The following is a 22,817-nucleotide window of genomic DNA, read 5'->3' as shown; positions in this document are numbered from 1 at the left end:
AACTCAGACTGGAGATAAGTCATGTTAAACTTTCATTTAAGGGAACTTGTGCAAGAGCAGGGATGGGGAACTGTCGTTGTTTGTGCTCCTACCTTGAGCGCCAGGGACACGATGCCCCAGGCAGTCCTCCTCCCCACAGTTAGTTTGCTCTCTCACCACACCAACCTGGAACCCTGGGAGAAAAACAAACATTTAGAAAGGTGGACTTAGTAGAGGACGGATCTCCGCCAGGTGTGTCTGCTGTATTGTGTGATTGAATGAACACAATACAGCACACACACACACACACACACACACACACACACACACACACACACACACACACACACACACACACACACACACACACACACACACACACACACACTTCGTCTTACTCAGCTATGCAAGTGTAAACACAAGGTTGATGCCCAATAAAGCAAGGAGTAACTGTGTCTCTGGCTGCAGAGTGGCGGCAGTGAAGCAGTCAGCTCTGTGTGTAGTTAGCTGTTAGCCAAACACACCATTCAAAACAATTAAAACGTGGACAGATTGTTTTTCGCATTGACATGCAGTCTATGGTTTTTCGCCCAATTTACAATGTACATTATGAACACAGCTTTTAAAAACTTCACATTTTTCCACTAAATTGACTATGATGATAAACTGGGAAGAGAGACTTTCACAAAACAGTAACATATCATCCAAAAGGGAAAAACAATAATGGTTAATGTGTATTGCGCTGCAGCAAAATAGTTACCAGGTAATGTGAAAGCACATGCCAAGGTGCACAATGTTGGAGAGCATATACTAATCACGTAAGCACTTATCAAGTTCTGGATAGGACACCCTTTTAAGTAAGGATCAACAACTGACATTCATTTCATTTGGTTGTCCTTTCTGCAGTTAAAACATTGACAAACTAAACAGAGACCATGTCCACACTAATGCAGATTTTAGTACAGAATATTATGGACTACTAGACCAGATTGGAGGGTAAGTGAAGGTTTTACCATCACCTCAAATTCAGATTGACTTCTTCCTGTTCTCACCAGCGCCTGCAGACTTCTGTTGTCCCACTCAGACCGTGACCATTTTAGGCTTCATTCTCAGTGATTATTTCCCACAGTTACTAAAGAACATAGGTACTGTTGGTGGCAACATAATAAGCATTGCATGCCTTGAGCAACTAATCATGACCTCATGCTCAAATGGCTGCAGTATATGGAAGAACGGTCAGGTGATTCCTCCTGACTCCCCTCCATTCACGAGGCCTGGTGCTCCTGTCACAATACCAATGCAATACTATAATAAATGTGAGGGCGACCGGAGAAAACACTTCTTCTTTTTTTCTTTTTTTTTTTACTGAAATACAGAGGACCCTTCTAGGGCCTCCAAGAGTCAGCATGACTTCAGAGATATTTATAGATTTATCCAGCCCTGCCTAAAGCCACATTGTTGTCTCTCATTTGATTAGTCTGCTATTGTATTAATAAGCAATGCAGGCTTGGGAAAATAAAACACAGGGCAGCTGTTGACCTTTTATCAAACTATAAGATTAAACATGACAATCATCAGTGTTAGTGAGCTCAATAATTAACCATTTAACTGTTAACTGACATTAAGAATTAAGTACGTTTTCATATCGAAAGCATTTGTTTATGGTCTTTTATTGAAGATATTTCAGTCACACCTCAAACAAGCTACTACTGCTAGATTCATACCCATCACACACACACACACACACACACACACACACACACACCTTGTAATGCCAGGCTTGTGATGCACTGGCAGAAGCCCTGACAGAGTACGCCAGGCAGACACACAGCTGACAACCTCAAAGCTGAACTAAAAACAAACTTACTGGGAAAGTGGCTGCATGTGTCCACGACAATGCACGCAACATCGTGGCTGCTAACTCCCGTATGGGTGAACCGGGGACAGTTGCCTGTTTTGCGCATACACTGCAGCTGGAAATAAATGATGGATTTAACCTGTTCATGGGTTATTGTTGCAGTTAGGCAACTTCAACCGCAGCACCCCTGCATGCGAGTCACTAATCTTGTCTGTTAATGGTTAACGATTGGTTAATGAGTGTCTACAATACGTCAGAAAGAAATTAAAAATTAGCATCCCGAGTGTTTCTGGAAAGAAACTGGAAGTGGTCAGAAAACAAAATGTGTATCAAACCACAACAGAGGTGAAAACATGAACAGCAGAAAGCAGATCTTGTTCAGATCAAGCACAGCTTTTATACAGGCTGTTGTGTATTATGAGGTGATCATCGCTAGACACAATTCATTATTAATCTATTTGACTGTACTGTGAGCTGCCTGACTCCAACTCATCAATTGCCTTCAATGTACTATCAGTAATACATTCATTATCATTAGCAAATTGACCTTTGCCAATGATTGAACAATGGTGGGACCAGGGCTTCATTTTCATTTTCTATCTGCTGAGTATTTACTCAATCAATAAATCCTTTGATCTATACAAAATTGGTAAACATTCAGAAAAATGCCCATCCCAATATCTCAGAAACCCAAAGTTTTGTTCTTAAATTGCCCGAACAGTCCAAGTGCCAAAACATATTTAGTTGATTGTGTACGAGACAAAAAGAAAGCAGTGAATTCTTGCATTTGAAAAGCTGAATCCAGAATATATTTTAAAATTCTGCTTGAAAAATGACTGATTAATCTGATTATCATTTCGTCACTGACTGATGATTCAAAAAGTCACATTAAGTCTTTAGTCAGTAAAGTTTTAAAAAGCTAATTATCATGCATCAATGTATATGTCAACCGAAGCCTACGTTACAGTCATGCTTCAAGGCCCAAGTGTCTCAATATCATCATTTGCTAAATATTATCAGTACAAAGTTGACTTTTGGGTGAGGCTGAGACTCGCGGCTCAGACACACAAAAACCTGAACATGAGCACAGCAAAAGTATACAAATCAATCAATCCAGGAAAGCTAAGACGAGACATGTTCTCCTTTCCCTTTCTGTCTTGTTCCTCAACACACAGACAGAAAGGGAAAAGTGAACAATGACCAATGACCTAATGACAGAAGTCTATAATTCATGGAAGCATTTGGAGGAAAAAGTGTTTTGTTGCCATCATGCTCTGCACTCAATGTGCTTTCTTTATCACTTCCCCTCCTTCGCATGGGACATTATAGCCGAGCTTTGTTCCCCTTCACGGGCCAATCAAGCTGTTTATCACTGCGACCACCGGCCTTACTAAAAATCTATGACTCTCTGCACTTCCTCTGCTGTCTGAACAGAGACCACCAGCACTGATAACATAATGAATCTAACAATTCCCTCTCAACAACTTGCCAGGATAGAACATGAGTATTAATGCAAACAGAGCGGAAGGTACCAACGCAACAAGCGCACAACCACTTCCAGTTTCATCATTAGTAGCAGGTTAGATACGCAATTAACAGCTTCTTGCTTGTTGAACTATCAAATCAGCTCAATCTTAAATTATGAATCGCCTTGTAAAACTGAAATATGAAGTAAACATCCACACCTCTTATAATTAGTCCAGGATCCACCTCAGAGTGAAACGTCAACACATGTTCTGTGTGTTTTGAGATGATATATGCACACTTTAGGTCACAACCAAGTGAGAAGAACTGCTTACGTTCCAGGCTTCAATAACCAACGCTCAAAGTTCACATGGATGAGATCAGGGAGTGAATGAGGTAAAAAATAAAAGATCTAAAAAAAAAAAAAGAGTCTGTATAAGAGCTCCACTCCTGTGAAAAAAAACAATAATCCTGCAGATCAAAAGTGTGCTGAATTTTAAGTCAGACCACATGCTCTTGGATTAACAGCAGCATTGTTGGACAGTCTGTGAAAAACTGCGTGTAACAATGTGCAAGAGATTAAAACACGTTTTACTTGATTGAGCAGCTTATATATTGACCCTGGGTGAGTAATAATATTTTTATACGGATGTAACAGATTATTGAATTAGTTTCCTAAATTCATGAGCAAAATGTTCTCAAAAAGCTCTTTATTAGGGCAAACCAAGATGAAAGACTTAAGTTTAATACAATCATAAATATGAGAAATAATATCTTAATATATTTCAATTAGTATCCTCACTGTCTCAATCAAACACACCCCTATTACTATCAGATTTTATGTTCCTGTGTGTGCTTTTTTTTTTTTTTAATGCATTAGAGTTTCATATGTCCACAGAGCATATTGGTCACTTTTTCAGGAGTTGCTGTTTCTTCACAACAGTTTTGCGACCGCAAAATGATCCACTGTGAGTCTCAGGGCGCAACAAGTGTGTGGCTGTGTCACCGTTGTAATGCCAGATGGATTAGTGGTGTGGGGGTGTCATCTCGTCTTTTTTTTTTTTTTTTTTTTTAACAGTTTAAACAGTTCGGAGAAAGGAATGAAGAAACGGCTGCTTTGATTTGATCCTATCTCTTGCACTGCTTCATCATCATCATCATCATCATCATGAGTAGCACTTTAAGGTTGGATCTAACAGCAGTTCTGTCCTGAGCTTTCTGTCACAAATCGTCTGAGAAGCTGCTGCTGATGAGTGCGAGATAGAGCAAACCGTGCGTGACACACCACCACAACAACAAATGATGGTCCTCCATACTATACATGTCCCAAAAGCACCTGACAACCGACAGCCAACATCTTGAGGGATTCAGTCAAGACGTCCTTGTCTGAGGACGGCAAGCAGATTTGTAAGGGATTAAAAGCTCAAATTTTTTGGGGCCAGGCTATGCAAGGCCTTATAATCCCCTAGTAAAATCTTTAAATCAATTCTAAAATAAACAACTACCTGAGTTAGTGGAGAGTCCTCCCGATTTACACTATGAATCAAATCAGAAATGCACTTTCAATCAGCAATGCCCGATTCATTCGTCTAATTGCACAACTGTATTCTCAGGTTTGCGTTACTGTGTTAAATTTCACAGTTGTTTCTGCGTTTCATCTCACTTCGACTGAAGCAGGCCACTGGTTTGTCCCGTTCTTGTTGGAAGCAAACCGCTAAACTGGCACAAGAAAAATCTGCTTCTCTTTTCACATCGCTGTGGGGCTTCCACACCAAACAGCGCTGGGCTGCCGACAGGACTTTTACCATGTTGGGATATTTCTCATCTCCACTCTCAGTCAACACTGGCAGGCCTTCCATCAACACGGTGTTGTCTTAAAGCTCACCTGTGAAAAGGTTTTGAGGCATTGGCTCAAAGACCTTAGGCTCTCCCACAGAGAAGAAGAAAGTTAAAAGGTGAAAAGGGCAAGTTCAATTACTTGATTGCTGGAATCTAGATGTGTAACATGGTTTGAGCTATTAAGGCCAGGCCCTCAATGATACTTACATAAATATGGCAGCCTTATCTAAAATACAAAGGTACATCACTGACAGCACCATAGCAATGTGATCATTGAGCCAGAAAACCATCTTTTTAAAAGGATATAACACTCTATACACTGTTCTTTGTTTTTTTAATTGGGTTCATATGGAAAAATAAGGAATTGGGGTTTCTTTCTGTGTTTTGTGTTCAGTAATTTGTTTAAAAGAAATCAGAAAATAAAGTACCCCCCCCCCCCCCCCCCCAAAAATGATACATACGTTTTTTTTATTACAATTAAGAAACTGATCCGGTATCTTACCCTAGTCAAACTTTCTAAACTAGTACAAAAAAACTAAGCCAAAGCATGAAACATAGACAGTTTGATTAAATTACCTGGTCCAGCTTTGCTGATCTCTTAGCAAACTTAATTCTACTTCTATTCTCTGACTTAATTTAGACGGAACCACTCAAATTAAATTGTAGCGCTGCAATAATTAGCGCTGCTCAGTGCTTTTACACAAATTGTGAAATGTGAGGATTTGGTGACTCACCAGTTGGGCATGTCTACTCTGACCACTTGCTATGTGTGGATATCACTCCTCTCATCTCAAAGGTCACATCCTCAATAAAAGCACATAAACTAATTATCCCCTCAGCCTCACTGTCTCTGTTAATGTAACATAAAAGTGAACAACAATTAACAAAGTGAATACATTTGTACTGAGATCCACTGGACGACTGCCAATTGCGTGACACAAATAAACTTGAACTCGATCAGGACACTTTTTAATTGATCGGTGTTGACGCCCAATTCCTTTCTGATCCTTTGTTTACTTAAACCGTTAGTGGTTCCAGGTATGTCAGCCATGCCGCAGCAAACACAAAGAAATAAATAACAGCCAGCTGTCTCTGAATGATATCCACATTGACAGTGTGAGACCATAAGTAATGCAAAAACAGCTACTTCAAGGCAGTTTTAATTCAATTTTGGAGTGACCTGATGGCTGATGAACACAATACCGTTAACTCCTCAATGTTAAAGTACGTCCTGGGATGAATGAATTAAATTAACTGCTAAAACTTCTAACAACATCAACAATGATTTATAGCAACATATTAAAATAAAGATATAACGTTATACATATATGCATAGTTTTGTATAAGGTAATTCAAATGATATGTTTGACTAGTACAGAAGACCCGACCAGTGTTTACCAGGAATGAGACAAAGCTAGAGGTTAACAAAAAGCAGGTGTTTTTTTATTTATTTATTTATATTTATATATATATATATATATATATATATATATATATATATATATATATATATATATATATATATATACATACATACATATACACACATATATACACTCTATTGTGATGAAATTACGTAACTTATGCGATCAATTGCTACTATAGTTGGAATAACTTACTAATAATTCAGTCTAAAGCCAATTAAGGACCAAAGACACGTCAACTCCACAGTTATAGGTCTACATTGTAACACAATTAGCGCATGGGTTTTTACCAGCTAATGTTACCCTCATGATGTTCCCTAGCGATAAATACCTGATTTCTGACAACGAATCATGCCTCCAAGCCTCAGGAAGTGCTTCTGGATGTCGGCTAGCTTGGCTAACGTTAGCCCAAGCTCCATTGTTAGCCCGTTACTTGGTGACTACCTCCATAACAACCAGCATGTGTCTTCCTATGCTGTTCTCGCTTTCGGATTCAGAAAATCTTGGAGCGAAACAGCGTTTCAAAAAGAAACTACCGTAATCGGTTTTCTCAGACACGCATCGGCTAGCTACCGTTAGCTTTATCCCCAGCTAGGTAGCGACTCACACATGGGTGATGGTGACAGCGAGGCATGAAACACACACTCACCCAGAACCACCTGGACACGCTGAAGATCACCTCCGAGTCATGGTGAGACGGGAGTAGCTGTTATCTGAAGGAAAACGTCGTTGAAGAGACAAATGGACCAATGTTGATAGAAAAATGTTGTCGCGGCAGACAGGCAGAATTGTTGGCTGCTGTGTGTTGACAGCTCAGACTGAGTACTACAGTAGCAGTAGTGAACTGGCCTGAACTGGCTGTCTGACGGCAGGAAGTGACATGTTGTGACATCACGAGGGGGGAGACTACGCAAGGTGAAGAGCGCGCATCCTAAAGTAACCTAAATACACTATTACAGCAATGAAAGTCCATTATACTCCCATGTGTCACAGCTTGAAATTACCACAGAAAAGACACATGATGGTAATAATTATAATGAACTCATGATCCATTCTTAGGGAGGATTCAGCTCAGTACGATGCATGGACAAAAATAGTATATTATGAGGGAGTAGTGATTCGTTTTGGTTTACTGGAGTTTTCATAAACAATGTCTTAAGAAAGTGGTGATTATTGAGGCTGGTTAACCAAATGGTCAAAGCAGGCAACAGCTCTTGGGCCCCAGACTTCCAGCGGCCACAAAAGCCGCCAGGTTCACTGCATGTCAATTATTGTTTGTAATTTGGTTAGTTGAACATTTTTCACAAATATATCAAATTACACCATTAAGGCACAAAATCAGCTTAGACTGATCCCGCATTGTTAGCAGATCACGTTGCCCTGCCTTGTGGAGAGACTGTTCATGAACCTTAGCATTTTAGTCAATAGTGTAAAAGAAAGGTCATCCAGTCATTAATATTTTTTTATTGGAAAAATATGCACAAGTTGATCAAATGGACTGTGAGGGACTTGCAAGTAATCAAATCTTGTTCAAAATCAAAGCAGAGGAGGGCAATATATTCTAGATCTGAGACTACATCCTACATTTCCCCTGATGCAACCAAAAATGCCTGGTGGTTTTAAACTCGTCCCGTTTGAAATGCAGACTTTCTACAAGTCAAAGTCTTGTGCCCAAGCTAACACATCATTGGGGTCATTTCTTTACACTTAAGAAATGTCTTCCAGAGCCAGATATTATACATTTTCCCAGGCTGTTAATACAAGAAAACTGATTATTTTATGTTTTACTTTATGTGTAGAATCAGTGGAGTCCCCCCTTTAACAAAGTTGTCAAGCAACTCACTAGTATATAATCTTTTATTCAGAGTTATTCAGTAATGACTAGATATTCACTAGTCAGCGTTCGGTTTCAGAATTATTCATTCACTGCAACTATTCAGGATTTTGTGTTACTCCTAAACAATTCCCCCTCTCCCCCCCATGCAAGGTGAACAAAAGGTCCTGCAGGCTGAAATTATCCAGCGTCTTCCATGTCCGCTGCATTGGAGCGATCACTGACGCACGGGCCAAGAAAAACAAAAAGGCCCATTCCCCACCGCTGCTTCAGATGTGCTAATCCATGCTCTTCATGACTTCTGCAAACAGAATTCCACCTTTTTATATGGGACACACAGTTTGTTTTCCTTTGGCCCAGTCTCAGAAGGGACAGAGATGAGGCCCAGAGATGAAGCAATGCTAGCTCAGCACTTATCACATCAGACAGCTTTCACGGAGTAAAAAACACATCTTTTTTTTTCTTTAGTTTATTGGATGTGTGTTTGGAAATAGAGATGGAAAAACAGCAACTTGTGTCTATTGTCAACAGAATAAGTTCTCAGGTGTACTAAACCAAATGTATGAATCTATTACAACAATTAAAGCCCTCAGTAGAGTTGAGGAGACATGTTATGCAATTTGAACTCCAGTTAAACAGCCACTATGTGTGTAATGATTGGTCTTACTCAGCATCTCAGATTTCAGGCCTCTTTACGAAGCTATACACATGGGATACGTTCCTATCTAACAGCAACATTAGAGCAGCAGGAAGCACTGCATGGCTTTTCATTGTCGGTTGATTAATCACATCCCAAATGTATTAAAGACAAAACAGTTACAGAATTATAAATACATATGAAGCTCTGACTGAATCAAGGATGTCAAAAGTATTTCCACTATCAGTAGGGATGGACAATAATGTTGAAAACATGATTAATAGGGATTTCATAAGACAAATGTATATAAAACCACACACAATATAATCAAACAGATGTTGAAAGAAGTTCATATTTTTCCCAGTGGCACGCAATACACAAGACTTAATTCTTCAAAAATGCCCGCCTACAATCAATAATGTAATCATTGATCATTAACAGAAACTGGTAGAACAACAAAATGATCATATCTCCATATCATGTTGGTGATATTCAATAAACAATATAATTGAATTATCTCCCAGCCCAGCCCATCATGTCATGTTTACACCCCAAACAAGGTGTAAAGTGACATTTATTTCTACTGCCGGTATCAGCAATTGCTTTGCTACACTTCATTAGTTGTTTCCAAGTAATTTGTCTCAGACGGATATTGACTTGAGGAAATGTAACAGGGAGGAGTAAAATGTGCTCCATAACTTTGCTCTAATCTAAGTATTGTTCCGTTATCAGGTTCTAGGAAGTCCCTTCAGTTAAAAATGCCCTGCTCTGTTGCTCCAGCATCATCGTCTAAAGCCCCTCGAGCAGGCAGATGGACACGAGGTCTAAGGGATGATGGAGAGGACGGAGGAGCCCTGGCCGTCTAGTCTGGTGCTTATCTGCACCGCGGGGCTTTTTCCAGTCCAGCCCTGATAACCCGAGGTTGACTAGCAAAATACAGGATATGACCCAATAACCCTGTAAGGCAGCAGGGTCGCAATACTGTTTTATTAGGGGAGGTCTTTTTCTGTAAACAGTCCTAACAGATCTCAGTGGTTTTGATGAATGCGGTCAGAGTTTTGACACCTGCTGTAGTTGCCCCTGTTCACTGAACAGCCGTAAATTAAAGATTTCCGTTTTGTCCCCTTTGGCAGCCACCATAACTATAAGCAGTATTTGCAGTGTGCGTCAGTGGGGCATATAGGCGCAATCAGAACTGTGTTACTGAATTCGGCAGTAGATATTAACTTAATAGACATTTATTGCAATGAAAATCTTTGATATTATTACTTTAAGGACAAAGCAGCACATTGCAACATTCAACACCAACCTAAATATCAGTTATTTTCTCCATAACTTTACCAACGGCCTGTTGAGGTGATGAAAAAGATGCAGCATATCTCACACACACACACACACACACACACACACACACACACACACACACACACACACACACACACACACACACACACACACACACACACACACACACACACACACACACACACACACACACACACACACAAAACTGTAAAGTGAAACAAGACAGATAACAGTTCAGGGTTCACACATTTTATTTTCCCCTGAAATGAATGCACCGTGATGTGTATCACATTTCTAATTAAGATTTACATTCGCCAAGTTCACAGAAGAGAGTCCAAACATGGCACAGGTGCAGATGTTATCGACTTTGGGGTTTGTTGGCTACTCTTGTGGTGGAAATGTATCCCCCTCCTGTTTTGCAGTTGGTTCAATCCACTGGGAATTTGCCTCTTCAAAATCCCACTGGAAAATATAGACAGGTTAAGATATTATTATAGATATATAGATACAGAATAACAGCCGAAGGAATATCATGTAATATTTTACAATTTATACAAGAGTCACCATAGCTTACTAACCATCCCTGTAGACATTAAGGCCTCAAGAGGATTATTTTTTCTGGGTATAAAACCAATGTGTATAGTGGTTGCCGTTTGCTCAAAATGTCTCCGTATCAGAGTTGCAAATACCCTTCATCTAGCACTTTTTCTCCGAAAACAGGACTATTTGTTATTAGGCCCTGATCCTTATCCCATTTAACACTGGTTATTTTCAATGCAAGATCCTGAAATGAAATACTTTTTCATGACTCATGTTGTGTAACAGACTCAGCTAAATGTCGAGAATGCAAAAGGCTTAGTGTGTGTGTGTGTGTGTGTGTGTGTGTGTGTGTGTGTGTGTGTGTGTGTGTGTGTGTGTGTGTGTGTGTGTGTGTGTGTGTGTCTCTCTCACACACACACACACACACACACACACACACACACACACACACACACACACACACACACACACACAGTATCCCAAAATAGCTAGAGGGTAACACTGGCCCCTTATAGACAAGGCAAGCATTTTGCACTACTTCCTAGGCAGACAGGCCCAACCCAGTGCTGGTCTTTAATCAAAGATCCTTTACAGGAGAACAATTAGGCCACAAGACAAATCTCAAACAATTTCAACCCCGGCTGTACCCCCTCAGTACATACACACACACCCCCCCCCCCCCCTTCACCTCAGTGAAGAGCCGGCACTCAGCAGAAATGTGCAAGAAACACACAACACAATAGACATTTGAAGCTGCTGGCTGCATTGACTGCCCAGTGTATGTAGGCAACACACTCCAAAATGCTGCAGTGTGGTTTTATCATGATCAGCAATTATGGCGATATGAAAAGCAGACATTTAAATTCATGTTATATGTATATCTAAAAATTGTTCACTAGCACTAGAACTGATCTCTTCTTCTCTGTCGTCAGCTTGCTTTGAAACATTTTACAATTGGGTAACTTCTGCATTCAGTGTAGTGGAAAGGTTTTGCAACCAAATAAAAAAGTAACAGTTTTCAAAGAGCAGTCTGTGAATTTGAGATTAAACATTAGACACTGTGTGAAACCATCTTTCCATTAAATCACCAAGTAAACAGCTTCTGTTAATTCTAACTAGCCTGGGTATTTGGAAGCCCCAGTGCATGGGGCAAACAAACCTCCACGAACCAACAAGAGTTGAGATTAGATTAAGTTGAGGAAGAGGAGTATTCACACAGCCAGATAAAATTGCATGCTTTACCACATACAACTTGTACGCACAGTACATTTTGAATACTTTGTTTGAGCCCTCTACTTCTCTATAACACCAACTGTAATAAGGGCATTCAAGTCGTTTGCCTTTTCCTGTTTGTTTAACAGTATCAAGCTGCAATTGTTTGTGCTCACACCATTTGCCCTTGTTTCTTGGATTAAATGACACCCTCCAAAGCTTGACTTTCTACAGCGGAACATTAAGGGAGTTTCTCTTGTGGCTGTGAGCGCCTGAAAAGGAACAGCTTGTAATTTCACTCTCCCTGCAAACTCAAACTGTGCCTTTTTAGAGAGGAGAGTTTATATAAATGTGAGCTGCCCTCAAAAACAAGATTGTTTTTTGCTATGTAGCCAATATTTACTTCTGCGCACGTACACTGCACAATGAAGCCACGTTTCACTTTACTTCAAATCACCAGTTAAGAAACAAATCATGCTTCTCACAAATATTCTCTCCATACACTTTTACCCACAAATCGCATGCACACACAGGTCTCTCTATAGAGTATGACTCATCAATCCTAAAATAGTATGATGACTGTTGTCTTCTTACAAGAACCTCCGACAACTGTCTGACTTACTTCCCTCAGGGTCACATGTGAAAAGCACAAAGCTCGGTGTGCAGCAGATCAAACTGCTGACCTGTCCTGACTGTTACTTCTTCTTGTGACTTCCTCAAAGCGCTGGATTTTAATTTGCTCATTATAACCTCTAAAATATATATATGAGCCATTTGATTTAATCTAATGTAACAGAGACAGCCCATTCATAAAGGTGGTGGGTGTGTGTGTGATATTGCACAATTTAACAGCAGTCATCCACCCTGTTATATTCATTCATAGTTACACAACATGCTGTCGCCACCTAGTGGTAGGCCCACTGTGAGAAGTACACACAGCTGTATTTATTGACAGGCTTGAGTCTGAGATCACTGTTCACAACTGCAAAACAGACAAGATATTCCTAAATATGGTTATGATTGCAGAAAAAAAATGCAACAGTGTAGTTTTGAGACTTACAGGTTGTTATTTACTAAACATTAACTCAGAAGTGTTACATTTTGTATATGTGTATATGACAACAATAAACTGAACTATTAATAGGGTTGTTGACTTAAAAAAAAAAAAAAAAAAAAAAAACCGACAGATCTTGTGCAGCTACATTATCAGTGTAAGTATTTTGCATTGAATCTATTAATTAAGCATTAACTTTGTTCCTCTGCTCTGACTGTTTAGCTTACTGAAGTTTGTAAGAAAAGGTCAAACTGCTCACCAACAGGGCTAAACAGGCCTCCAACCCACCTCCAGGTCAGAGCTGACTAGTGAAGAGTCACAGGATGTATCCGAGGAGCAGAAACTGTCGACTCTGATCACTCGCACCGTCTGGTTGAGAGACCGGTCCTCCACCTCCTCCTTGGACATCACTTCCTTAAGGCATATCTGCAAAAGAAAAACAAAAAAAAATATTCAACTGCAAGGATGACCACTGATTGAACTGAAGAAAATATAAAAGTAAGCATGCAGTCTGTTCCACCACAGATTCTTCACTTACTTTTCCCGCAGGTTGAACTGTGACGTCCATATAACCACCCATCTCAGTCATCTTCTGGACATTTTTTGTCTTTGAAGAAAAGGTTGAATAGAGTTATGATCAAACCCAAACTGAAAAAGCATCATTACTATTCAGTTTATGAAAATGACTCAAACCTTGCAGAGGAATGCCTGCATTCTGTTACTTTAAGCACATTTAAACCTGATGCACCCTGGTAATTTAATGAGTGAAATGACACATTTAGTAATATTCCAATACTGTCAATGTTAAATATAAAACAGTTGGTTAGTTGGTACTTTATTTACTCACAAAGTTTGTTGAGATAATGATTCCTGTACAATTTCTAGGGCTAAGAAAAACCAATAGGACTACAAACACGAAGTATCAAACCGTACTTTTGTCTCTGCTGACGAATAAGCTTGCCGTTTTCTTTGTCTCTTCATGACAGCGTTATCCTCATTGAGGATGCAGGAGCTACTTAAAAGGCTCTCTTTGTCTGGAGAAAAAACGGTGAGCTTCTGTGTGGTTCCTCTCCTCCACCAGTGGACGACAAGAATCTGAAGACGTTGGATTTAAGGTCGACACCTGGCTGAAAGTCGATACAATTCACATACGGTCAAGCAATTCAAGACATAATTTAATCCATTTGTACTACAGGTTATTTCCCTGAAGTCCAACATAGTAGGCAGTATTGTGAAGTCCTTCGCTTCCATTTTGTATTGATGATGATCCCTCTCCATCTCCCCCTCTCTCTCCCCCTCTCCATGGTGTCTATCGCTGTTGCTTTAAACAGTTACCAGAGAGAGTTCAGAACTTGGTAATTCTGAATCATCGTTGTGTTGTGAATGCTACCATGAACCACCTACAGTTCTGTGGTTAAAAGGTTTGGCGTGAAACCCTGAGCCTGACAGAGTGAGTAAGATGCGGTCACTTTTTGCCATATAAGGATACAAGGAGGTCCATGGTGACACAGCATATTGCTGACAGCAGCCACGGCATGACTTTTAAAAGAAACCCAAACTGAGTGTCGTAGAGGAGTATGGCAGAAGCGTAGAGGGCACCAGACAGTGAGCACAGCAGTCCAGAGAATATATAGGCCCGGGTAAACATCTGTCCTTTGTACTGAAGGGAGAAAATAAATGTAATTCATTTAGAAGCGATTTAACACTGGGAACTACTTTGGGAAAGCAATAAGAAGTGGCTCTGACACCATAACACTCATGTACTGTTTGTCACTTACTGCTCTGCAGAGAGCAGGGAACCTGGAGGTACAGGCGATGACACAGGACAGCAGGCCAAGTACGTAACCCAGGAGTTCAGTGTTGTCCTGTTAGAAGGAACAGTTTTAAGTTGTTATAATGTCTGATACAACACGAGGAGAGGAGGTAAGTCTAAATAGACCATGTTGAAGAACATGAACATCGATCCCCACTGCAGGAATTGAAGATGCTGTGAAATAAACTATTTATAAATGTATTGTATTTAAAACTGCAGAGCGCCACATAAATGTGAGAAAAGTGTAGATGTACAAACAAATTCCACCTGTCACTACATAAATCTAAATGCATTTGTTCACGGAACTACACTAAGTCATACAATTAAAAGGACTACAACCAGCTACAGCGGTGGTGTGTGCTCACTTGGAGGGTGGCATGCAGCAGTCTCCTCCTGCCAATGAGAGGCCTCACTGCTGGGAGGTGGGTCACCCTGGATTTCAAAAAGCCTCCTGCAACTACCATCAGTACACACACGGCAAGGAGGTGCTGCCTCCTCCGCCCTTTCATCATCCTCAGCCTCCTGCCTGAGATAGAACACACACACACACACACACACACACACACACACACACACACACACACACACACACACACACACACACACACACACACACACTCTCTATTCATGCATTTGGTTATCTGTAGAGCGTCTCTGATATCTTCCTGACTGTTTTGCCTAAAGGGTTTGGCCAGTTGGTTGCTACTACTAAAAACACCTTCTCTACTTTGTTTTAACAAGGTAGAGTTGGTAGATTGAGAAGGATTATTGTTATTGAGGTATGGCGTTTTTTCTATACATACCTGCCTTTGAGTTCCAGTACAGGAGCACATGGCAGCAGCAAGAAATAAAACTAACAGCATCCATAGCAGCAGCAAAGGCACCCATCAAAACCTACAGAGCAGGAAGCAGAGATCAGTTATTAACTTATTGTATACAATTTGATTTAAAAAAAAATTAAAACTATGTTACCTGAATATGCAGCTGTCTGGACAGGATGGCTCCGATTGTGCTGCACAGGTTACCGAGGAAGCTGTAGAGGAAAGAGATGGTTCCTCCTGGATTTTCTCCTCGAAATGTGCACCTCTGATACACGAAGCTTAAAGAGTTGATACGGGTTTTATTGTTAAAACTTTTTTACATTTTTTTATTACTGGAACTAATGCTGATTTAAGACATACTTACAGAAAGCATGACAGCAGTAAAAACAGCGCAGATAGAAGGCTGAGACCGATGGGGACGCAACGTTTGTCTGCGTCATGAGAGAAACAGGTAGTGACCGAATCGACGAAAAATTCATTCAAATCGAAGGGAAAAGTGTTCGAATTTCCTCTTGTCTGACCCTCCAGGGTCAAAGTACTTCCCCACATGTCAATGCGAATAGGCTTACATTTCGTTGTGCTCGAAAACACTAACCCATGCAGCACCTGTGCAGCCGTCAGACGCCCGAAAGCATGATGGAAGCACCTGGATGTTGTAGGGAGGAGCTCACCTGTGACATGCCTTATATGGAACACTGGATGTTGCGGGAAATAAGCTCTAGAAGTCTCAGTTTTGAAGGCTAAATTAAAACTAATGCATCCATGCTTTGTTTGATCATTTAGTTGGAGATCAACCTCAAAGTCGAGCTTCTATAGACATTTGCATGCAATGTTATGCAATCGACAGTTAAGTCAACTTTGATGCGCTGGCCTGGGAGCAAAATCCCCCTTACAAAAAGGTCGAACCAAAAATCAACAGGGCAACATTCAGATCAAATCTATGTTGAACTTCATATTTTTCATCTTCAGATTTCATGGGTTTAGGGGAATTCAACTTCATTCTAAACAGAACCTTTTACTTTAATTAAATTAAATGCTGATTAATGTAAATGTTTAGTCAATGAAACTTCAGCAAATTAAACTTTTTTTTAGAGATAAACCTCTATATTAATATATATATGCCCCTAGATATTAATAATTGTTTGAATACGTAATTTAAATTTTTCAAACATTTGCCAATACAGATTATTTTCCTTTACTACTTTGTATTGTGTTGCATTAACAATGACACCTGGTGGAAATGGAGTAAAGAAAGAATGCACTGACATGAAAACAATCAATTTATGTTACAATACAGTTTTGTGACATTAATCATGTCTTTTATGAATAAAAGCAGTATCAAACAATTATTTCTCCAGGTAATTTAAACTTTGCGATGTGTCGTTTGAAAAACACCTTCATAATACAAGTTAATAAAGTGATGTTCAATGTCTTATTAAATTCACACCTTCTGGATGTTGAATCCATTTACGAACACTGTGGTGAGACCTGGTGTACAACCGGTGGTCCGGTGGATGGAATGCATTGCACCAATATGATCTTCTAAATAGAGCAATATAGATGACATATTATGCACCTCATTTGTTAATATCGAGACAGCCAACACTTTCCGTACTCACAGGATTAAAGGGACTATATCTACCTACGGATACTACTCAGCATTAATTCCTCTGAAATCACATGTGTACATTTAATTTCCATTCTTGCTGAAATGATCTGTAATTGAAATTGCTTTGATTCCAAATCTTCATCAGGCGTCCAGGTGCTTGTTAAGACGGCGTACTTTCTCCTTCTTGTTCTTGTTGCCGTGTTTTTTCCAGGGTTTTCCCTCCACCACCTCTGAACCAGGTTGTCCTGGGCCGACAGGTCCGCTGCCTGGCTTGTAGCCCATAACAGACTGAACCCCCTTGGAGAGCGCCCGTACATTCTCCTGAAGATTGAGATCCCATCAATACTTCCACATCTTTTTATATTCTATGACAACCAATAACTACTATTAAGACATTTGTCTTAAGAACAAGAAAACAACATAATTATAGTACCTGATGGAAGAAATTCTTGTCAACCACATTTTCAATTCTCCGGATTTTCTGCGGTTTGTTTGTTGTTGTGGAAGAGGAGAGGTCACAGCAGTCTGAGTCCATTTTCAGGAAGTTGTTGTGCTGCGGCTGGAAGTCCTGAGCGTTGATATGTGGAGGAGGATGGCAGTACAGAAGCTTTCCCTGTAAGGAGTCAACATTGGTAGGTTGCGTGTGTTAGGGAGAGGGTGTTCTATTCAGGACACACATATTTTAATGCATCTTTAATCAATGATAGACAACAATTTCATTATACTCCAATGTGCAGCTATACGACCAAAGATCTCTGTTGTTCTTTTAAACATAAAACAGAAGCACAGTGAATTCACAATTATCACAGGCGATGCTACAAGTGAATTAACAAGTAGATCAAAATTAATTACTTTGTTAATTTTCTTAAAAGGTGCAGTGTTCATAAACAGGCCTGGCTCTGTAAATGAAAAACTGAGCCACACAACACTATTCCACCCAATCAGCAACAGGGGGCGTTCACACTCGCAGTGGGAGCGAGAGCGGCGCTAAATCTATTATTATTTGTTTGAGTGTTGAGTTCAAATGTCAACAATCTTCCAGAGAGTGGTGTCACATGATCACTTTAGAGACTGTCTTCACATGTTTGGCACACACTGGACAGTTCCCTGTCTTATTTAACATTAGCTACGACAAATAAGTAGGTAAAAAACTACAACAAAATGTACTAGCAACTGTAACTTTTCAGTTCTGACTCGGGTTCAGCACTCACAGTGACAAAATCCTTCAGGATGTATCGGGCTGATCTGGATTGATCAGGCTGGCCGTGCGATGTCATAAAGCCTCTCATGTCTAAAATAAAGGGAAACACAATAATACACTTTATGCTGCTCTTATTTAAAAGCAGAGTTTACAATGCTTTAAAAAACAGAGCAGATAAAAAGTACACATTCAAAAGAAACTTAGTTCTAGGAAACAAAAGGCTATGAAGTGGGCTAAAAACAAATGAGTGTATGAGAGACTTTTTATTAATTGATATAAAAGTTCAGCTCATCTCCATTTAGAGAAAAAAATGTGGCCTATTGTTAATGTATTCTCTGTTGACACAATAAATAACTGTTAATCTCACATCCATAAGCCATCAGCATCTCTTCAGAGGTGGGAGGCCTGTCGGGGTCTTCATCTTCTCGTGGTCGGATGATGTTGAAGCCATAGGTGCCTTCTAAGACATGCCGAGGGATCACCTGACATATGTGACAAATCTGTTAAAGACTTAAACAAGATCCAAGAAATTCTTAAAGTTAGAGGGGCTCTGAGCTTCATGAAGTCCAAATTCAAGATTCTAGGTATACAGTTTAAAATTGATTTTGGTTATTTGAATTCATTACGGTAAATAAATCACCAACTGATGCTGGGGCATAGTGACAAGAGGGGTGCAGTTGATCCCGCTGCCATGATTGGATGGTTGAAGACAAACAGTTCTGTGTCACTGACTTAAAAAAACAAACTGTGCCAATAGCATGCAAAGGATATATGGGAGACTGCAGGTACGTGATCTCTCATCTGGTCAATGGGCAGGATCCCAGAGCAGATCATCTCAGCTTTGGTAGAAACAAAGGACGGCATGACCAGACCTGGGCAGTCACAGAGGCACAGGTCTGGCTCCACATACAGAGTCTGTTATACGTGTCAAGAAAAGGCAACACAATCAATCACACATTAGGCTTTCTGATAATGACAGAATTGAATTCACATCGAGAGGTTTAAAGAGTTTTACTGTACCTGAAAGTGTTTCGTGTGTCCAGGAGTGGCTGAAACAGACACCTTCTTGTTCCTTAAAATAGTGTTGATAGTGGAACTCTTCCCCACGTTAGGATACCCAACCTGTTGAATTCATTCACAAAGCCAATCAGAAGACTCATAACGGGACTTGATCACAGCATGCATTTTGCAGTCGATCGTATCGTGTTAACGTTTCACTCACCATTCCCACTGTTAGTTGTCCTTCTTTACACCTGGGCCCGTTGTGGACCGCCTTAAACACGTCAAGCAGCTCATCCTTATGCAGCAGCCGGCTTGAGTTGTGGAAGGAGGATTTATTGGATGAACCAACTCTCCCTTCTTCTTCATCATCATCATCCTCTGAGCAGGTGTGCCAGTCCTCTTCATCAACAGTTATCTTTACCTGCTGCTCTTCATCTGTACCACTCTCTTGTTCCTCTTCATCTTCATCCTCGTCCTCCTCCTCCTCCTCTGCCTTCATCTCCTCCTCTCCAGTTGCCCCTTTTTGGATCAAGTCTTTGTCATTGTCTGGCTGTCCTTCTTCTTCTTCTTCTTCTGGGTCACTCTCTCCACACTCTGGCTCCTCCACTACTTCCATGCCCTGTGAGAGGAGACGTTTTACACTCTTGATACTGGCTTTAAAAGGCAGCAGCAAATCTGAATATGCTAAAAAGATCTACACACATTCACAAGTATTTTTCCGAAACAATCTGAAATCACAAACGGATAACATCCAGCTCCCCATGCTGAGGGAATGTAGATCTACACTTGTATTTGCTCCCAAGAAATGTATATGAATGTATTAACACATATATTCAAATTCATCGGTGATGTTCAGCTTCTCAAATTCACCTTTTCCTCTGCCTCCAGTCTGTCGTTCTCTGCCAGCGCAGACCAGAAAACTGCCCTCAGTCCCTCTTTCTGGAAGTGTCTGGCCCACACTCGCCTCTGCTCCCTGGTCAGCAGGTCTGCCTTATTCACCAACACCATGTTAACCTTATGCTCTGACGCTTCCTTCACGTACAGTTCCTGGCAGTACACAACAGAAAAGTGTCAAATGTTCGGTTCACTTGTGTACAGTTCTTCTGCTGTTTTACTCTTCTATTTAATTTGATTATTTCACTTGTTTAGAAATAATTACAGTAAGTACCGATGTTAGAGACCTTTGAGGAAAAAACTCAAAAACCATTCAAAAGAGAGAACAAACGGTTTAAAAGGTGACAAAAAATATGTATATGTATCCTAATGCAGGGTGGAAAAACACTGGAAAGTAAGTCACAGTTTAGTTCCATCCTCCTTAAACAGTTTATGCATCTTCCTTTTTCCACTTAAACAACTCTAACAAATGTACTTTACCAGGTCAGCACATCTGAACAGCAAAGGATTTCTGCCATCAACAATCTGAACGACGACGTCACTACAGAAAAAACATGAAATATTTGTATTAAGTATTACATAAGGAGCACACTTTCCGTATTAAAGACAGGTATAAGCTGACAGCTGTATACAGCTTTTGTTTTTTTACCTCCTCTCGATCACTCTCCACAGTTGTCTCCAGAACTCCAGGTTCCTCTCAAATGGGGTGAGGATTAACTTCTGTTCCTCTTCTAGTCTTTAAGGGGAACACTTGGAGTTAAATTGCTGACACCAATAATCTTACACTGATGTAACCGTATTACAATTGCTGTTTTACATTTTTTTACACAACTTTTTAGACGATAAACAATAACAACACTAATGCTTATAAGAAAACCATCTTTAAAAGAAAAAAGGTGACTGAGAATACAGAATACTACACACTGTGCAAGTGCTCGTCTCCACTCCAAGAAGCTGTCTTTCTCTGCTTGCTGAAGCACGTCTGCACTGGTGCCTTCGTCCCAGTGGGGGCTTAAAATTAGGAGAGAGGTATCACACAAATTTAAAATGCAGGAAATACCGTACGGGCAGTTCATAAAATAAACTAGATCTGTTGCACTTACCGTCTTGGAATTCTGAGGAAATGCTTGTTGTCTTCATGCAGCTTCTTCAGCCTGGTTCGCTCTTCAGCTGTTATTAAGCCGGCTCTGGCCTCCACTGGCACAAACTTGATGTTGAGTTTCTCTAAGAAAACAAAGCATGAAACAGTCAGAGACAGCAGAAGACTCAAAGGACAGAGGAGTCATAGATAACACAGTGACATTTAGGTCCAACCCAAAAATTGTTGTGCAACAACCCAGTGTTAATTTGGTTTGCATTCGATTTACAAACAACAGTTGTGTCAGAGAATTACATGTATTAGGTTCAAGGGAGTACAATTCGACATGCTTGGTAAGTAAAAATGAATATTTGGCCACAGCATACATGTACAACATGCAACCAAAGAACTACATGTGAGTTAAGTGAAGTATGACTTACCTGCAACAAACTCTGTTCCTGCCATTTCTGCAGTGGCCAGAAAGTCATCCATGGAACTCTGTTCTGTCACTGACTGCAGGTTGAGCCGTCCCCAGTCATAGCCATCATTCAGCTCACTTGTGTGGCGCTGAAAATGTGAGAACATTATCAAATAACGCCTCCATCAACAACAAACCACTTCTAACAAGTTTATGATAGTATGGCAAAAACTAACTAACTGTCCTCTCCTCTATGATTTGATTAAACATGTTTAGTATAAGCTAGTTGTTGCCCTGACATACCCAGGTGTCGCCCCTCTTGTTTCCTCGGCCTGCCTGCAGTCTCTCCTTGATCAGAGCTCGACCCAGTGTGCCTCCTCCGCCTGCTTTCTTCTTACCCATACTTACTTCTGATGTTGACACTTCTGTTCTAATGTTTATAAAGTATACTCCACACAAAACAAAACTGTAATATAGTGTATCTAAAGGGTGCAAACACGCTATATGTCACTAGCTACTGTACCCCATGTGCACTACGTTGTTGTCGTAGAAACCGGAAGTGGGAGAAACCAATCGAACCTCATATCCGGACGAACCGACCTCAACTACTTGGAGATATTGATTGATATATCTTAGTTTAGTAGTTACTAATTGTCATACCACTCCTGCATAATTACCCACTAAACACTTAGGATAACATCTGCTTTATTGTAAGCATTGACAATGTCGTAGCTATGGTACGGTCTACTTGTCTGTCCAGCTATCAAATGTGCCCTGAAGAAAATGGGGCACTACTAATATTTGTTCCTCACGTCTCAAGTTTTACAATAAAATA

The 22,817-nt window shown here is 40.3% G+C and overlaps 3 protein-coding genes across 5 annotated transcripts in view; all 3 read right to left on the bottom strand.

Annotated features, from left to right (window-relative positions):
• atp13a3 (ATPase 13A3) overlaps positions 1-7,419 on the bottom strand; it is a 33,722-nt gene extending 26,303 nt beyond the window's left edge. For both annotated transcript variants that reach the window (XM_068729195.1, XM_068729204.1), the window contains exons 1-2: positions 7,214-7,419; positions 93-173 (exon numbers count right to left, since the gene is read on the bottom strand). The gene's annotated coding sequence lies outside the window, so the exon portion shown is untranslated. The remainder of the gene's footprint in view (positions 1-92; positions 174-7,213) is intronic.
• A 3,208-nt stretch (positions 7,420-10,627) lies between these two features.
• Positions 10,628-16,370, bottom strand: tmem44 (transmembrane protein 44). Of its 2 annotated transcripts, none has more exons than XM_068729103.1 (10): positions 16,145-16,370; positions 15,932-16,058; positions 15,763-15,853; positions 15,325-15,485; positions 14,925-15,011; positions 14,636-14,806; positions 14,080-14,241; positions 13,685-13,753; positions 13,435-13,572; positions 10,628-10,802 (listed from the first exon to the last, which is right to left on the bottom strand). In XM_068729103.1, exons 1-10 carry the CDS (start codon positions 16,327-16,329, stop codon positions 10,722-10,724), a joined length of 1,272 nt encoding a protein of 423 aa, XP_068585204.1. In that variant the 5' UTR covers positions 16,330-16,370; the 3' UTR covers positions 10,628-10,721. The 2 variants fall into 2 exon arrangements, with proteins under 2 accessions (XP_068585204.1, XP_068585214.1); XM_068729113.1 differs by having other exon boundaries at positions 10,715-10,802; positions 13,406-13,572.
• Positions 16,371-17,047: 677 nt separating this feature from the next.
• lsg1 (large 60S subunit nuclear export GTPase 1) lies at positions 17,048-22,526 on the bottom strand. Its single transcript, XM_068729183.1, has 14 exons — positions 22,286-22,526; positions 22,005-22,131; positions 21,590-21,710; positions 21,411-21,497; positions 21,136-21,222; positions 20,967-21,027; positions 20,463-20,639; positions 19,813-20,211; positions 19,611-19,712; positions 19,362-19,505; positions 18,958-19,081; positions 18,601-18,680; positions 17,823-18,002; positions 17,048-17,710 (listed from the first exon to the last, which is right to left on the bottom strand). Exons 1-14 carry the CDS (start codon positions 22,382-22,384, stop codon positions 17,531-17,533), a joined length of 1,968 nt encoding a protein of 655 aa, XP_068585284.1. The 5' UTR covers positions 22,385-22,526; the 3' UTR covers positions 17,048-17,530.
• Between the last annotated feature and the right edge of the window lie 291 nt (positions 22,527-22,817).

Source organism: Cebidichthys violaceus, unplaced genomic scaffold (genome assembly GCF_023349555.1).
Source record: "Cebidichthys violaceus isolate CVI_PGR_0920_01 unplaced genomic scaffold, fCebVio1.0.p SCAF_101, whole genome shotgun sequence".
Classification (NCBI taxonomy): Eukaryota; Metazoa; Chordata; class Actinopteri; order Perciformes; family Stichaeidae; genus Cebidichthys; species Cebidichthys violaceus.
Note: the sequence above shows the minus strand (reverse complement) of the source record. Positions and strands in the feature narration are given on the sequence as shown.

What these genes read in the sequence shown, in the direction of transcription:
- tmem44 (XM_068729103.1), bottom strand. Translation starts at nt 16,329, where the DNA reads ATGTGGGGAAGTACTTTGACCCTGGAGGGTCAGACAAGAGGAAATTCG. An exon ending in TTACTGCTGTCATGCTTTCT is followed by an intron (nt 16,059 to 16,144) that starts GTAAGTATGTCT and finishes CAACTCTTTAAG; the next exon opens with CTTCGTGTATCAGAGGTGCA. An exon ending in GTACTGGAACTCAAAGGCAG is followed by an intron (nt 15,486 to 15,762) that starts GTATGTATAGAA and finishes GTTCTATCTCAG; the next exon opens with GCAGGAGGCTGAGGATGATG.
- lsg1 (XM_068729183.1), bottom strand. Translation starts at nt 22,384, where the DNA reads ATGGGTAAGAAGAAAGCAGGCGGAGGAGGCACACTGGGTCGAGCTCTG. An exon ending in TGTTCAGATGTGCTGACCTG is followed by an intron (nt 20,640 to 20,966) that starts GTAAAGTACATT and finishes GTGTACTGCCAG; the next exon opens with GAACTGTACGTGAAGGAAGC. An exon ending in ACGTACCTGCAGTCTCCCAT is followed by an intron (nt 19,082 to 19,361) that starts ATATCCTTTGCA and finishes CAGATTTGTCAC; the next exon opens with ATATGTCAGGTGATCCCTCG.